Below are 14,663 nucleotides of genomic sequence, written 5' to 3' on the forward strand. Positions count from 1 at the left end.
ATATCCAAAGTTTTCCTATCAGAAACATCCAGAGATATAACTATGGAAATAAAACTTATAGTCCCAGAGATAAAACTATGCTGGGGACAGGATCTACCAGAAATCAAAGAAAATTATTTTTAATAATTTTAATTCCATCTAGAAAAGAATATTCTGGCATGTTGAGTGGTTATGTAGAACAGGATTCTACCCAACCATAGAGATAATCAATAAATACTTGTCAAATGAATGACTGTCTTATAATGGCAAATGAGATTATGAAGAAGTCATGTTTCCCTCCTGACCAATCTACTTCTTCCTGCCACATAGGAAGAAATGAATCTCTTAGATGTGCTATGAGCATCAATCAATCCTACCTACATGTTGTTGTTCCTAGAAGTCTGGTATTCTCACCCAAGGAACAAATTTTGGATGGTAGATCCTTTTGGATAGAAAACCAGTGAAGGGTTTGACAAGCCTACTTCTTCCACCAGTGGCTCTCTGGTACCAAAAGGATGTTACCGTCACTCTGCCTTTCAGCATGCTATTATTAATTATTATTATTAATAATATTGAAAGGACCCAACAATGGGATGTCCTTGGCCAATTTCAAGACTTTAATTTTTTAAACTCTGTGTACTCTAACCTCCAGTATAACCACTCCAGAACTCCCAATGGCTTCTCTACATATTACTTAAACTTCACTTAACCCAGATGTTAATGTGCCTGACTATTATTCCAGAGGATGGAGTTGCTGTCACTAGCAATCTCACACATTTTACCTTCTTCCCAGACTTGTTAGATAATACTTGCTTATTTAGGATGCCGTTTACCAGTAGTCCCAGCAGAATATAGTCATCACAGTCATTGATCTGATCATTAAAATCATAGCCAAGTTCTATTTGTCCCTCTTTCAGCTGATTCTCACCTTTTAGGTCAGAGCCAGTCAACACTTGAACTCGGAACACTTTAGCAGGTGAGTCCAAAACCACAGTCAGATGGCTTCCAGCCTCAGCTGACTTGGCATAAAAGAAATTCTTATTCAAGCTATAGGCATTCATAGGAACAGAGTCATTGGTAGCCTTCAGGCTAGTGTAGATGGAGGCAGCAGGGTTGTTGGGAGAACTAATGTCATCCTCTTCAAACTCTTTATCTTTGAGATTATTGAGTTTGCCTTCAAAGGAGAAGTAATTGCCCATGTGCTGGAAGAGGGAAGGGAGGAACTGGACTGGTGTTTGCTGCATGAGAAGATCATGAAAATGGGAGAGGAGGGAGTCACAGGGCATTTCTTGATAGAAGAGAAGAAGGAAATTAACAAAACAAGGGAGGTCTTTAGTACGAAAGAGTTTTCCAGTGAAGCCCAATGGAGAGAATTCCAGAGTCACCCAAGGTTTGTTTTCCCAGGCAGACACTGTAGTAGCTATCTGGGTGACAAATCCAGGGACACATTTCACATCATCTTCAATCATCAAGAAATAGTCAGAGTGGTTGGTAGCAAAGTTCATGAGGAAGGCATAATCCATATTCCTCTTGGAACGGAAGGCTACATAGGCAGGAGCGTCATTAGAGTTTCTCTTAAGGCTCTTCAAGGGAAGATAGCTTTTAAGAGGCGTGTTAATCACTACTAGCTGGCTGGCCTGGATATATGGCTTAAAGATGGTTGAGATATTGGAGATCACTTGACCACGCCACATGGGATCAGGATCTGCCAAGTGTACCAGAACAATGAAGTGTTTCTGCTCAGATAAGGAGGAAGAATAAAAGAGAGATTCCAGGGTGTCCAAGAGGTAGCTCCTTTGGGGACGCTTCATTGAGGAAATTCCTATGGTCAGCAGTCCTAGGATTGAGGGGAAAAAAACAGAACTTGTATCAATGTAGGAAAGTGAAGGAAATAGTTGCTGTGGTTGAGGTTATAAGATTTTCTTATGTCTTTCTAATATGCCAACTCTCTGTATTACTATAGCTATTTTACACTTTCCCCCCCCTAGACCCGAGTACGGACTATGTTAGGAGTAATGCTTCATCACAAGTTGTGAGGGTTTTTTTAGTGTTACCTTTGAAACACTATTGTGGAAGAAATAAAGATGATAGACTAAAAACATTTGCACCTGTGTCTCCTTCTTCCCAAAATCACATTGAAAAACCAGAAAGTTTACCATGAGAGAATTTCAATATTTGATGAATTGCTGCAAGAATGACAGAATATGAAATAGGATTGGAGAAATCTAAGCATAAGAGTTCATATTTCAAAAGACACACAGAGAAAATGACTGCACAGATACATCTTTATTCCAAAAGCCTCAGAAGAATTCTAAGTTTGAGCCACCAAATACAAAGGAAAGGGCCCTGGGATGGTCACCTGGATAATTAATCACAGAATTATTTCCAAAACTACTGAACCAGTGATCACCAAGTAGCTGGTGGGAGATCTGCCAGGGTGTGAGTCCTATGGCTGGAGAGAACTTAAGAATGGAAGCCAAGAACTCTAGACATAAGAGGGAAAAAGGAAATAACACAGCTGACTGGCATTTGTTTATATGGTAAAGTTCTACGTATGGTTCCCTGAAGAACATGAAGTAGGTATTCAGAACTATAGAGGTTGCCAGAGAAGTTTATCTAAGCAGATAAGGGAGGAAATAGCACAGGGGACTTAGGGCTCTCATAGAAGAGACAAAGGGTTAGTCACCCAAATCAGCTACCCACATTCCTTACTTTCTCCTTATGTCACTGCTTCCCTGCAATCTAATGAGGCAAGCTTTCTTAATCATCCACCCACTGTAACAGGGTGGCAAACAAGAGATGGCAATTAGCGAGAACAAATGGAAAATCTATCCATTCTAGATTCTTGAATATTAATTTGAAAGATGAATCATCAAACATTTGATTATAAAGCTTGAAACAAGAATAACCAATATAACGAAAGAAAAACAACTTAACCAAGAACAGAACTCTACAAATAGAAACTAACAGGAAACAGTGCATAGAAGAACATTTCAAATATATTAAATCCAGTCTCAAAGAGATTGGAGAGGAAATCAAATTCTTTGGCAAAAGAACAAACTTGTAGAGATCAGAGTTTGTAGAAAATATTGACATGAGTATTTGATCAAATTCAGGTTATATTTTCTGGTAATAATACTTTATGAGTTGGTAATACATTCCTCTATCAGAAGGCACATAATGGCAGGTAATTTCTGTTTTTAGGATGTTAGTAGACTTTGAAGTTCGGTGTCTAGATTCATTAATACTCCAGAGGTTGCAATATGGTGATATTCTAAGGCTAACATTCCTTCTTCATTTGTTAACTGGAATGCTTCTATAAAAAGAAAATTCCTTTCATCTACGTCTTGGTTACCAAGTAGTATAGTTCACATAAGGAAAGTGAGATAAATATTTGATTCTTTCCCTTTATTTACTAGCTTTCAAAATAATGCTAGGAGCTGGTTCCCTCACATTCTCCATGGCGACAAAACTTTTGCTTTTTGGTGGTTGTTGTTGTTTTCTATGTATCTATGTACTCATGGTTTTCATACCATTGAAATTTTATCTTTATTGATGTTCAAATTGTCCTATCATTTGTAGGACAATTAATTATCAGATATAATCAGCCTCTTAAAATTGGGTCCTGAGCCCTTTTGATACAACTTTAGTTGTATTCAAAAGCTTCCTTTCTATATGGAATAATTCCTGCCTGTGACCTGAGTCAGCCTTTTTCCAAGGAACTCCTTTTAGAGGAAGTTCTTTCTAGTGAAAAATTGGATTTATATAGTGAGTGCTCATTGTAGTAAGTCATTTCTAGGCTCTAGTGAACAAAGCTAAAACATTTTTAAGAGATAAAACACATTATGAGTTCAATACCAATATTTCAAAATGCATTCAACTCAAAAATGCACTTAAATGTAAAGGGGAAAAAAGTGTTTTCCTTATGAAGAGTATTAAAAGTCCTGATTTGAAATCTCTCATGTTCCCTAGCTAGCCATAGACTTCAGTAACAGATGCCAGCATGGTTATCAGGGACAAGAGAGAAAGGGATACTACTGCAGCAGAGGCCAGTGAGGACAACAGTTATACTTACCTCAAAATTATAGGCTGCTGCTAGAGATGATACTTAAAACTGTGAGACTGGATGAGTTACCCAAGAAACTAAGCTTATAAGGTGTTGGGTATTGTAACCCATAATGGAATATAACCTGTAAAAAAATCAAATCACAATGCTATACACATGAAACTAATACAGTATTGTAAATCAACTATATTTCAACTTTTAAAAAGTAAGTCTAGATAAGGACTGAGCTCTGGGGTATATTAACATTTAGATGCTGGAGACAGAAGATAAATCAGCATGAGAGTGAGGAACTATCAAGAAATTTAGAGGAGAATCATAAGAATCTAGGATCCTTGGAAGCAATTAAAGAATGTTGAAAGAGAGTGATCTGTGTCAAATGCTGTCATAGGTCCCTTTTGCTTTACACCTGCCTTCTCTATATACCCTTACCTAACCTGCCCCTGCATCACATAGCCTCTTGAGCACACTCACTTTTTTTCAGAGGAGGAGCTCCAATCAAGATACAGGAGTTCACATTTTTGAGTGGTTCTGAGTTTTTCTGAATATCTTTGAAGGTTTCCAGGTGGTTTGTTCTACTAGGGCTGATCTGCATCCGGGCTCTCTGCCAAGCTACCATCTCCTTTTCCTGCTGAGAAAAGGGTAAGTCTCACCTATAACGTTCATGCCTTGTGAGAATAATGCCTGGATTCCCCTTTGTACAACATAATAATCTGTCTCCAGGACAGAGGGCAGCTTGCTCAGGGCTCATTTCAGTTTCTTACTTATCTTCTGAAAAAGTTTTACACCAGAGGTTCTTGTATAGGTTATGGGTCCTGGAGCAAAGGGAGATGGTATTACTTTAGTTATCTTCCATTTTATGTAGGGAATGAGATAATGTCAGTCTATGCTATTTTTCACCCACAATCACCTTTATGACTACAGTCTGACATGGGTCACTTAATCCCATGAAGGGCAAAATATGTTAGGTGTGAGAGATACAGGAGTGCTCAGTTGCTTAGTCATGTCCAACTCCTCTCTGTCCGTGAGATTTTTCCAGCAAGAGTACTGGAGTCGGTTTCCATTTCCTTCTCCAGGGGATATTACTGGCCCAGGGATTGAACGCATGTCTCCTGCATCTCCTCCATTAGCAGGTGGATTCTTTACCACTGCACCACCTGGGAACCCCAAGAGATACAGGAGACAACCTTGTCTCCTTTAGAATGATGGGAGACAAGGTAATACTACCCCAATGCCCCAATCTAAACTCCTTCCCATTGGTGGCACTTCACCCTTCCAAATTCATTCACCACTCTCCCTTTGCTTCTTTGCTGTTACTGTTTTCTGGTGAAGTTTTCTTGAAAGTGAAAGTGTTAATCAGTTAGTCATGTCCGACTCTTTGCGACTCCATGGACTGTAGCCAGCCAGGCTTCTCTGTCCATGGAATTCTCAAGGCAAGAATACTGGAGTGGGTAGCCTGTCCCTTCTCCAGGGGCTCTTCCCCACGCAGGGATCAAACCTGCATCTCCTGCATGGCGGGCAGATTCTTTACCGTCTAAGCCACCAGGGAAGCCCAACTCCCTAGAATTTTTTTGGCTTGGGGAAATGACAACTTCCCTGAGGTTTGAGATCCTATTGTATAAAACTGGGGGGAAATGTATAACTTTGAAACCAACGGAAATTTTCTAATTTTTTTTAAACAAGGAAAATATTTTCTACCTTATCAATTGCTGTTAAAAAAAGGAGGGGAGGACAGCTTTAAGTAAACATTAAACAGTGTTATTTCTTCCCAGCCCTGAATTCTCTCTTTTCAGAGTGCCACATCCCTTACTGTTTCCATCAAAGAAAAATGATATATTGAGTCCTTAAGATTTGTTATCTTTCTTTTTTGAGTGTCTGGGATTCCCTGGTGGCTCAGACGGTAAAGAGTCTGCCGGTAATGTGGGAGACCCAGGTTCGATCCCTGGGTCAGGAAGATCCCCTGGAGAAGGAAATGACAACCTACTCCAGTATTCTTGCCTGGAAAATCCCATGAACAGAGGAGCCTGGCCTACTACAGTCCATGGGGTTGCAAAGAGTCAGACACTCAGAAAGTGAGTGACTTCACTTTCACTTTCTTCAAATGTCTACTATTTAGTGATAATTTCACACAAATAGACACTTAAGGTCCTGCTTTTTTTCTAGTCCAGAGATTTCAACTTTACCCCATCCATACTTTCTGGTACTTACCAAAGACAGGAAACTTGCAGTATCAAAGGGGTTTTCTTTAATGAAAAGAAATATTGGGAACACCATCACTATTGCAATAACAATGAGTATCCATAGGACATCTTTCATGGTACCAACATGGGGAGCTTGTACAGCTGGCTCTCAATCTGTGATCCTTGGATGTATACTTATAATCTGCAATTTACACAGTATTGAGAAAAATTTTTATTTGATAATGATATTTTGCTAATTAATCAAGAAAATACAGCTTACTTGTGTAATTAACATTCTTTTTTAAAGATAATTTTTAGGGCAGTTTTAAGTCTACAGCAAAATTGAAAAAACAGAGATTTTCCATTTACCCCCTTGCCCTTACATATGCATCATCAACACCACTCCCCAGAGTGATACATTTGTTACAATTGATTAATCCACATTGACATGTCATTATTCCTCAAAGTCCACAGTTTACACTAAGGTTCATTCTCGGTGTTGTACATTCTATGCGTTTAGACAAATGTATAAATGACATGTATCTACCATTTTAATATCATTCAGAGTATTTTCACTGCCCTAGAAATCCTCTGTAATCTACCTATTCATTCTTTTACCTACTACCCAATCCCCACTTATGTTTTAACTGTCTCCATAGTTTTTCCTTTTCCAGAAAGTTGGGATTACATGGTGTGTAGTCTTTTCATATTGACTTCTTTCAATTGGTAATATGTGTTTAAGGTACCTCCATTCCTTTTCATTACTTCATAGCTTATTTCTTTTTAGCACTGAATAATATTCCATTATCTGGATTACCACAGTCTATCCTTTCACCTGTTGAAGGACGTCTTGGTTGCTTCCAAGTTTCAGCAATTATGACTATGGCTGCTATAAAGATCTGTATGCAGGCTTTTGTGTGGACATGAATTTTCAACTCTTTTGGGCAAACACTAAGAAGCACAATTGCTGGATCATATGGTAAGAGTAAGTTTAGTTTCTGTTAGGTCCATACAATTTCTGTCCTTTATCGAGCCCATCTTTGCATGAAATGTTCCCTTGGTATATCTAATTTTCTTGAAGTGATCTCTAGTCTTTCCCATTCTGTTGTTTTCCTCTATTTCTTTGCATTGATAGCTGAGGAAGGCTTTCTTATCTCTTCTTGGTATTCTTTGGAACTCTGCATTCAGATGCTTATATCTTTCCTTTTCTCCTTTGCTTTTTGATTCTCTTCTTTTCACAGCTATTTGTAAGGCCTCCCAGACAGCCATTTTGCTTTTTTGCATTTCTTTTCCATGGGGATGGTCCTGATCCCTGTCTCCTGTACAATGTCACAAACCTCATTCCATAGTTCATTAGGCACTCTATCTATCAGATCTAGGCCCTTAAATCTACTTCTCACTTCCACTGTATAATCATAAGGGATTTGATTAAGGTCATACCTGAATGGTCTAGTGGTTTTCCCTACTTTCTTCAATTTAAGTCTGAATTTGGTAATAACATTTCATGCAAAGATGGGCTCAATAAAGGACAGAAATGGTATGGACCTAACAGAAGCAGAAGATATTAAGAAGAGGCGGCAAGAATACACAGAAGAACTGTACAAAAAAAGATCTTCACGACCCAGATAATCATGATGGTGTGATCACTCACCTAGAGCCAGACATCCTGGAATGTGAAGTCAAGTGGGCCTTAGAAATCATCACTACGAACAAAGCTAGTGGAGGGAATGGAATACCAGTTGAGCTATTTCAAATCCTGAAAGATGATGCTGTGAAAGTGCTGCACTCAATATGCCAGCAAATTGGGAAAACTCAGCAGTGGAGACACGACTGGAAAAGGTCAGTTTTCATTCCAATCCCAAAGAAAGGCAATGCCAAAGAATGCTCAAACTACCGCACAATTGCACTTATCTCACATGCTAGTAAAGTAATGCTCAAAATTATCCAAGCCAGGCTTCAGCAATATGTGAACCGTGAACTTCCTGATGTTCAAACTGGTTTTAGAAAAGGCAGAGGAACCAGAGATCAAATTGCCAACATCTGCTGGATCATGGAAAAAGCAAGAGAGTTCCAGAAAAGCATCTATTTCTGCTTTATTGACTATGCCAAAGCCTTTGACTGTGTGGATCACGATAAACTGTGAAAAATTCTGAAAGAGATGGGAATACCAGACCACCTGATCTGCCTCTTGAGAAATGTGTATGCAGGTCAGGAAGCAACAGTTAGAACTGGACATGGAACAACAGACTGGTTCCAAATAGGAAAAGGAGTACATCAAGGCTGTATATTATCACCCTGCTTATTTAACTTATATGCAGAGTACATCATGAGAAATGCTGGGCTGGATGAGGCACAAGCTGGAATCAAGATTTCTGGGAGAAATATCAGTAACCTCAGATATGCAGATGACACCACCCTTATGGCAGAAAGCGAAGAAGAATCAAACAGCCTCTTGATGAAAGTGAAAAAGGAGAGTGAAAAAGTTGGTTTAAAGCTCAACATTCAGAAAACAAATATCATGGCATCCGGTCCCATCACTTCATGGCAAATAGATGGAGAAACAGTGGAAACAGTGAGAGACTTTATTGTTTTGGGCTCCAAATCATTGCAGATGGTGACTGCAGCCATGAAATTAAAAGATGCTTACTCCTTGGAAGGAAAGTCATAACCAACCTAGACAGCATATTAAAAAGCAGAGATGTTACTTTGCCAATAAAGGTCTGTCTAGTCAAGGCTATGGTTTTTCCAGTAGTCATGTATGGATGTGAGAGCTGGACTATAAAGAAAGCTGAGAGCCAAAGAATTGGTGCTTTTGAACTGTGGTGTTGGAGAAAACTCTTGAGAGTCCCTTGGACTGCAGGGAGATGCAACTAGTTCATCCTAAAGGAAATCAGTCCTGAATATTCATTGGAAGGACTGATGTTGAAGCTGAAATTCCAATACTTTGGCCATCTGATGCAAAGAACTGACTCATTGGAAAATACCCTGATGCTGGGAAAGATTGAAGGCGGGAGGAGAAAGGGACAACAGAGGATGAGATAGTTGGATGGCATCACTGACCCAATGGACATGAGTTTGAGTAAACTCTGGGAGTTGGTGATGGACAGGGAGGCCTGGCATGCTGCAGTCCATGGGGTCGCAAAGAGTCAGACACTAGTGAGTAACTGAAGTGAACTGAGAGGAAAAAGCAAGGGAAGTACATCTCTTAGCACAGATCCTCTGTGACCCACTTCCTAGAATAATGGCAATAAAAACAAAAATAAACAAGTAGGACTAATTAAACTTAAATACTTTTGCACAATTAAGGAAATTATAAGCAATGTGAAAAGACAATCCTCAAAGTGGTAGAAAATAATAACAACGGAAACAACTGGCAAGGAATTAAATCTCCAAAATATATAAGCATCTCAATACCAGAAAAACAAACAACCCAATCAAAAAGTGGACAGAAAACCTAAAGAGACATTTCTCCAAAGAAGACATACAGATGGCTAATAAACACATGAAAAGATGCTTGACTTCACTCATTATTAGAGAAAGGCAAATCTAAAGTACATTTAGGTGTCACCTCATACCCATCATGAAAAAAAAAATGGCCATCATGAAAAAAATCTACAAACAATAAATGCTGGAGAGTGTGTGTAGAAAGTGAATCCTCTTGCACTGTTGATGGGAATGTAAATTGATACAGCCACTATGGAGAACAGTATGGAGATTACTTTAAAAACTAGGAATAAAACTACCAAATGACCCAACAATCCCACCACCAAACATGTACCTTGAGAAATCTATAATTTAAAAAGACACATGTACTAGAATGTTCATTGTAGCACTATTTACAATAGCTGGGACATGGAAGCAACCTAGATGTCCATTGACTGATGAATGGATAAAGAAGTTATAGAACATATATACAACATATTTGAGTCAGTTCTAATGAGGTCGATGAACCTACAGCCTATTATAAAGACTGAAGTAAGAAAGAGAAAAACAAATGTCATGTATTTGCACATATATGTGAAATGTAGATAGATAGTACTGATGAACATACTTGTAGAGCAGCAATGGAGAGACAGAAGTGAGAACATATTTGTGGACACAGTGGGAGAATGAGAGAGAGGATGAATTAAAAGAGTAACATTGAAAAACATTGAAACATATGTATAGATAGTCAATGTGAATTTGCTGTGTGATGTAGGGAACTCAGACCTGGTGCTCTGTGACAACTTAGAGTCAGGGAATGAGGTGAAGGGGAGGTTCGAGAGAGAGGAGATATATGTATACCTATGGCTGATTCATGTTGATGGTTTTTTTTTTTTTTTTTTTTGGGTGTTCCCCTCAAGGTACTGGCAGGTCTGTGTTCCTTTCTGGTGACTCTTGGGGGGAAGACTTTTTAAGACTGATGGAGCTCTCAGCTCACAACACTGACTGTCCATGTTGATGTATAGCAGAAACTAACACAATATTGTAAAGCAATTGTCCTCTAATTAAAATTTTTTAAAAAGAAAAAATGAAGTCTATTTTGTCTTATATTAGTGTGAAAGTGTACGATATTAGTGTGAAAGTCGCTTAGTCATGTCTGACTCTTTGCAACCCCACGGACTATACCGTCTCTAGGCCAGCATACTGGAGGGGTAGCCCTTCCCTTCACCAGGGGATTTTCCCAACCTGGAGATCGCACCCAGGTCTCCCACTTTGCAGGCAGATTCTTTACCAACTGAGCCACTAGGGAAGCCCAATATTAGTATATTAGATATTAGTATAGCTACCCTTATTCTCTTTGGTTTTCTATTTGCATGGAATATCTTTTTCCATCCTTTTACTCACAACCTTTTTTTATCTTTGTATCTAAAATGAGTCTCCAACTACGAGACAGCACATAGTTGGAGCATATTTATTATCCATCCTACCAATATCTGTCTTTTAATCAGAGGGTCCAATCTATTTACATTTAAAGTAGTTACTCATTAGGAGATACTGCTGCCTTTCTTATTATGTGTTTTTTAAATACCTTATAGTTTTTTTGTCCCTCATCTCCTGATTTATGGCCACTTTTTCATTTCGTTGATTTTTTTAATAATGACACATTTCAGTTATCTTATCATTTCCTCTTGTGTCCACCTTTGTGTCTAGCTATTTTCTTTGTAGCTACCATTTAACATTCTAAAGTTAAAACATTAAGTTAAATTTGTACAGGCTGAACTGTAATAACGTACAAAACTCTGCTTCTTTACAACTCCACTCCCACCCCTTTCAGTTGGTAATATCATAAAATTACACCTAATATATTGTGTACCCAAAAACATACACTAATAATGCCTTTAAGTGCATTAATCTCTTAAATTGTGTAGAATATAATGTTTGCAGTCACAAACCAAAGTTTAAAATAATGCTAGCCTTTTACACTAACAATTTTTCTTTAAATATGTCTGTTAAACCATGTTTAAAAAAAAAACTGCAGTTACAAATCATTGTTAAAATATTATTAGCTTTTATAATTGCCCATATATTTACCTTTACTGAAAATCCTTATTTCTCCACATGTCTTTGAGTTACTGTCTAGTGTCCTTTCATTGCACTTTGGAGGACTCCCTTGAGCATTGTTTGCAGGGACGGTCTAGTGGCAAAAACTCCTTCAGCTTTTATCTTGTAGTGTCTTAATTTCTCCTTCACTTATGAAGGACAGTTTTGTTGGATAATGGATTATTGGATGACGGGGAAGGGGGGGGGGAGTTAGTACTTTGAATATATTAGCACACTGTCTTGCTACCTCCAAAACTTTTGATGAGAGATCTGTTGCTAATCTTATCGAGGATCACTTGTGTCTAATAATTCACTTCCCTCTTGCTGCTTTCAAGATTCTCTTTCTTTCTGACTTTTGAAAGTTTGATTATAATATATATCAGTGTGGGTCTTTTAGGAGTTTGTTGAGCCTCTTGGATGTTTAAATTCATCAAATTTGGGAAGATTTAAGCCATTATTCTTCAGATATTCTCTCTGCCTCTTTCTCTCCTCTTTCTTCTGGAGCTCCCATAATGTTTATGTTGATCTGCTCTCTGCTTAAGCTGGGAGATACATTTTCTTAGACATGGCACTTTTGACTCTCATTCTTTGGATTTAGATTCCCCTTGTTCTTGGGCCTTCATGTTTTGCTAGAACCACATCACCAGCTTTCCTGGCCTTCTAGTTGAAGACAGGAAATTGTGAGTCTTAGCCTCTAAGCCTCTAACAAATTGTAGGACGTGAGCCAATCCCTCTTAATAAATCTACTTTTACATTATCTATCTCTCTATATTTATCCTATTAGTTTTGCTTTTCTGGAGAACCCTGACTAACATAGGCATTTATTAAGGATCTGAGATAAGCTATGAATGGGATCAAGTCAGAGATCTAAGAGATAATCACCCTTTCTAAGGCTTCCATTCTGAGGCTTCCATTCCCTGAAGGCTTCAGGGGAGACACTATGAAATTTACATACACATATTTGTTTCAGCCACAACACATGAACATCCTCACCTTAACTGGAGCTGTAGTTCCATCTGAGACTTTTTTCTGGGTGCACAGGCACTCAGTTCCATACCTCTTAAGTGTTCAGGACTTTCCCTAAAGTCAAGAAGAAGAAAATATAATGTTTAGGGGGTTGTGATGGGCAAGAGTATGCATGCTATGAGGTAAGACAAAGTTGGCCAGGCTCTCAGGTGACACCCCCCCTGACAACCATTGTTCTACCTGAATGAGCCCTGTTTACCATGCCAAGCACCAGCTCCTTGGTAAGGGTCCCCAGGGAAACTGTGAGAAAGTTCTGATATCAGCTTCTCCAGATTCTGACTTAGATTCAGAACTGTGGTCTCTATGTGGGTCACCTTTTTCTCCAAATAAAAGTTTTATTGGCATTTTCCCCAGTTAAGTATGATACATGTTCAATGTAAAACATTGAATTGATTACCAAGAAAAAAAAAGAATAAAGATTACTCAATCTTAATGGTCAGAGATAACCTTTGGTTAACATCTGGTGAACATCTTGAATCAAAATGAAAAGAGTGGATTGGAATTTAGCTTTATGGCAACAAAAGTCAACCCACTAAATTCCCCAAGAAAGTCTTTTGGGCAACAGAATTTATTAAACATGGCAATCTCTCAGAGTTTAGAGAAGAGGTAAATCTATCTATGCAAATTTACCATTTTCATTTTCCTTGGGTAACTTCTAATTACCACTTATCCTAGACATCTTATTTTTTTCCTAAAAATCTCCCTCCTCTTTATCTTGTCATCTTTTTTTATCCTTATTAATGCCCTAAATCTGTGTTTCTAACCCTCACCTCCCATCATTCTCAGATTGCTCTGGATAAAATAAACACTAGTCACTATCTAAGGAAAAATGATGGCAATAGAATACATTTATAAGCCCAGATTGACAGTGTCCACTTTTTAAGAATATCTTTCCAAAAGAACTAGATCTGTAATAAGAACCAGCTTTATTTGGTGATGATGTTTCTTTGATAAAGCCTTTTACTCAAGATACTAAGATTCTATCTTCCCTTCCTTTTCATTGACTGTTTTTCCCCTTCCACTTCCTCATTTTCTTGATCCATATTCTCCCCTTTATACATTTCTGTTTCTTCACCTTGTAACCAAAAACCATTCTAAAAGAATAATGTTATGAGTAAAGGACAGAAAGGGGCTTCCCTGGTGGTTCAGCAGTAAAGAATCTGCCTGCACTGTAGGAGACCCCAGGTTCAGTCCCTGCGTCTGGAAGATCCCCTGGAGGAGGGAATGGCAACCCATCCCAGTACTGTTGTCTAGAGAACCCCATGGACAGAGGAGCTTGGCAGAGTGCAGCCCATAGGGTCGCACAGAGTTGGACACAACTGAAGCAACTAAGCAGCAGCAGCAGCAGCAAAAATGATCAGAAAGAGCTCTGGGTGTGAAGACTCAACAGGAGGAGGGAATATCCTAGGCCTGGAAAAGGTGAAGACAGGGTGGAGCATGGCCACCACTTGGGCTTGAAACAATCTCATGGGTGGTACAGGTTGAGGCCTTCTCTTCAACATGTCCTCGATGACGATTGGTTCTCTCCTTGGTAGAGTGAGGCTGGGCCTGGGCCAAGGCTAGGGTAGGAGACTGACAGGTACCACTGTTTTCCTCAGAGAATAGAAATGCACTGTTTGTTCTGTGTCTGATGCAGAGTTGTTGATGTATTTGGATATTTAGAGGAAATTATGATGAGGAGTTCCAAGGGTTACAGAGAATTTGATAGACAAGATGCAGAAGAGAAAAAAAAATCACCCATGTCATCTTTTTTAAATAAATATATTTCCTCAGTGGCTGGAAGTTTTCTGGGCTTAACTTAGTGGAGTTATGACACCATCACAACTTCAAAGAGATAAAATGGCTGATGACATATTTGACAGGCTGTCACCATTTATGGATTTTCTGTGTTT

General features: G+C 38.7%; 1 protein-coding gene across 2 annotated transcripts; it reads right to left on the reverse strand.

Moving 5' to 3' along the window:
- Positions 1 to 575: 575 nt before the first annotated feature.
- LOC790004 (alpha-1,3-mannosyl-glycoprotein 4-beta-N-acetylglucosaminyltransferase C) lies at positions 576 to 13,098 on the reverse strand. 2 transcript variants are annotated; one of them, XM_024989871.2, is made up of 4 exons: positions 12,739 to 13,098; positions 6,251 to 6,424; positions 4,517 to 4,670; positions 576 to 1,816 (listed from the first exon to the last, which is right to left on the reverse strand). In XM_024989871.2, the coding sequence occupies exons 2-4, from the start codon at positions 6,356 to 6,358 to the stop codon at positions 681 to 683; spliced, it is 1,398 nt and encodes a 465-aa protein (XP_024845639.1). In that variant the 5' UTR covers positions 6,359 to 6,424; positions 12,739 to 13,098; the 3' UTR covers positions 576 to 680. The 2 variants fall into 2 exon arrangements, with proteins under 2 accessions (XP_024845639.1, XP_002685871.2); XM_002685825.7 differs by having other exon boundaries at positions 4,517 to 4,673; positions 12,739 to 13,096.
- Between the last annotated feature and the right edge of the window lie 1,565 nt (positions 13,099 to 14,663).

This window comes from Bos taurus, chromosome 3 (assembly GCF_002263795.3).
Source record: "Bos taurus isolate L1 Dominette 01449 registration number 42190680 breed Hereford chromosome 3, ARS-UCD2.0, whole genome shotgun sequence".
Classification (NCBI taxonomy): Eukaryota; Metazoa; Chordata; class Mammalia; order Artiodactyla; family Bovidae; genus Bos; species Bos taurus.

Coding starts and splice junctions, on each gene's coding strand:
- LOC790004 (XM_002685825.7), bottom strand. CDS start 6,358: ATGAAAGATGTCCTATGGATACTCATTGTTATTGCAATAGTGATGGTG. Junction 4,674..6,250: donor CTGCAAGTTTCCTGTCTTTG/GTAAGTACCAGA, acceptor CCCTTTTCTCAG/CAGGAAAAGGAGATGGTAGC. Junction 1,817..4,516: donor AGCTCCTCCTCTGAAAAAAA/GTGAGTGTGCTC, acceptor CCTCAATCCTAG/GACTGCTGACCATAGGAATT.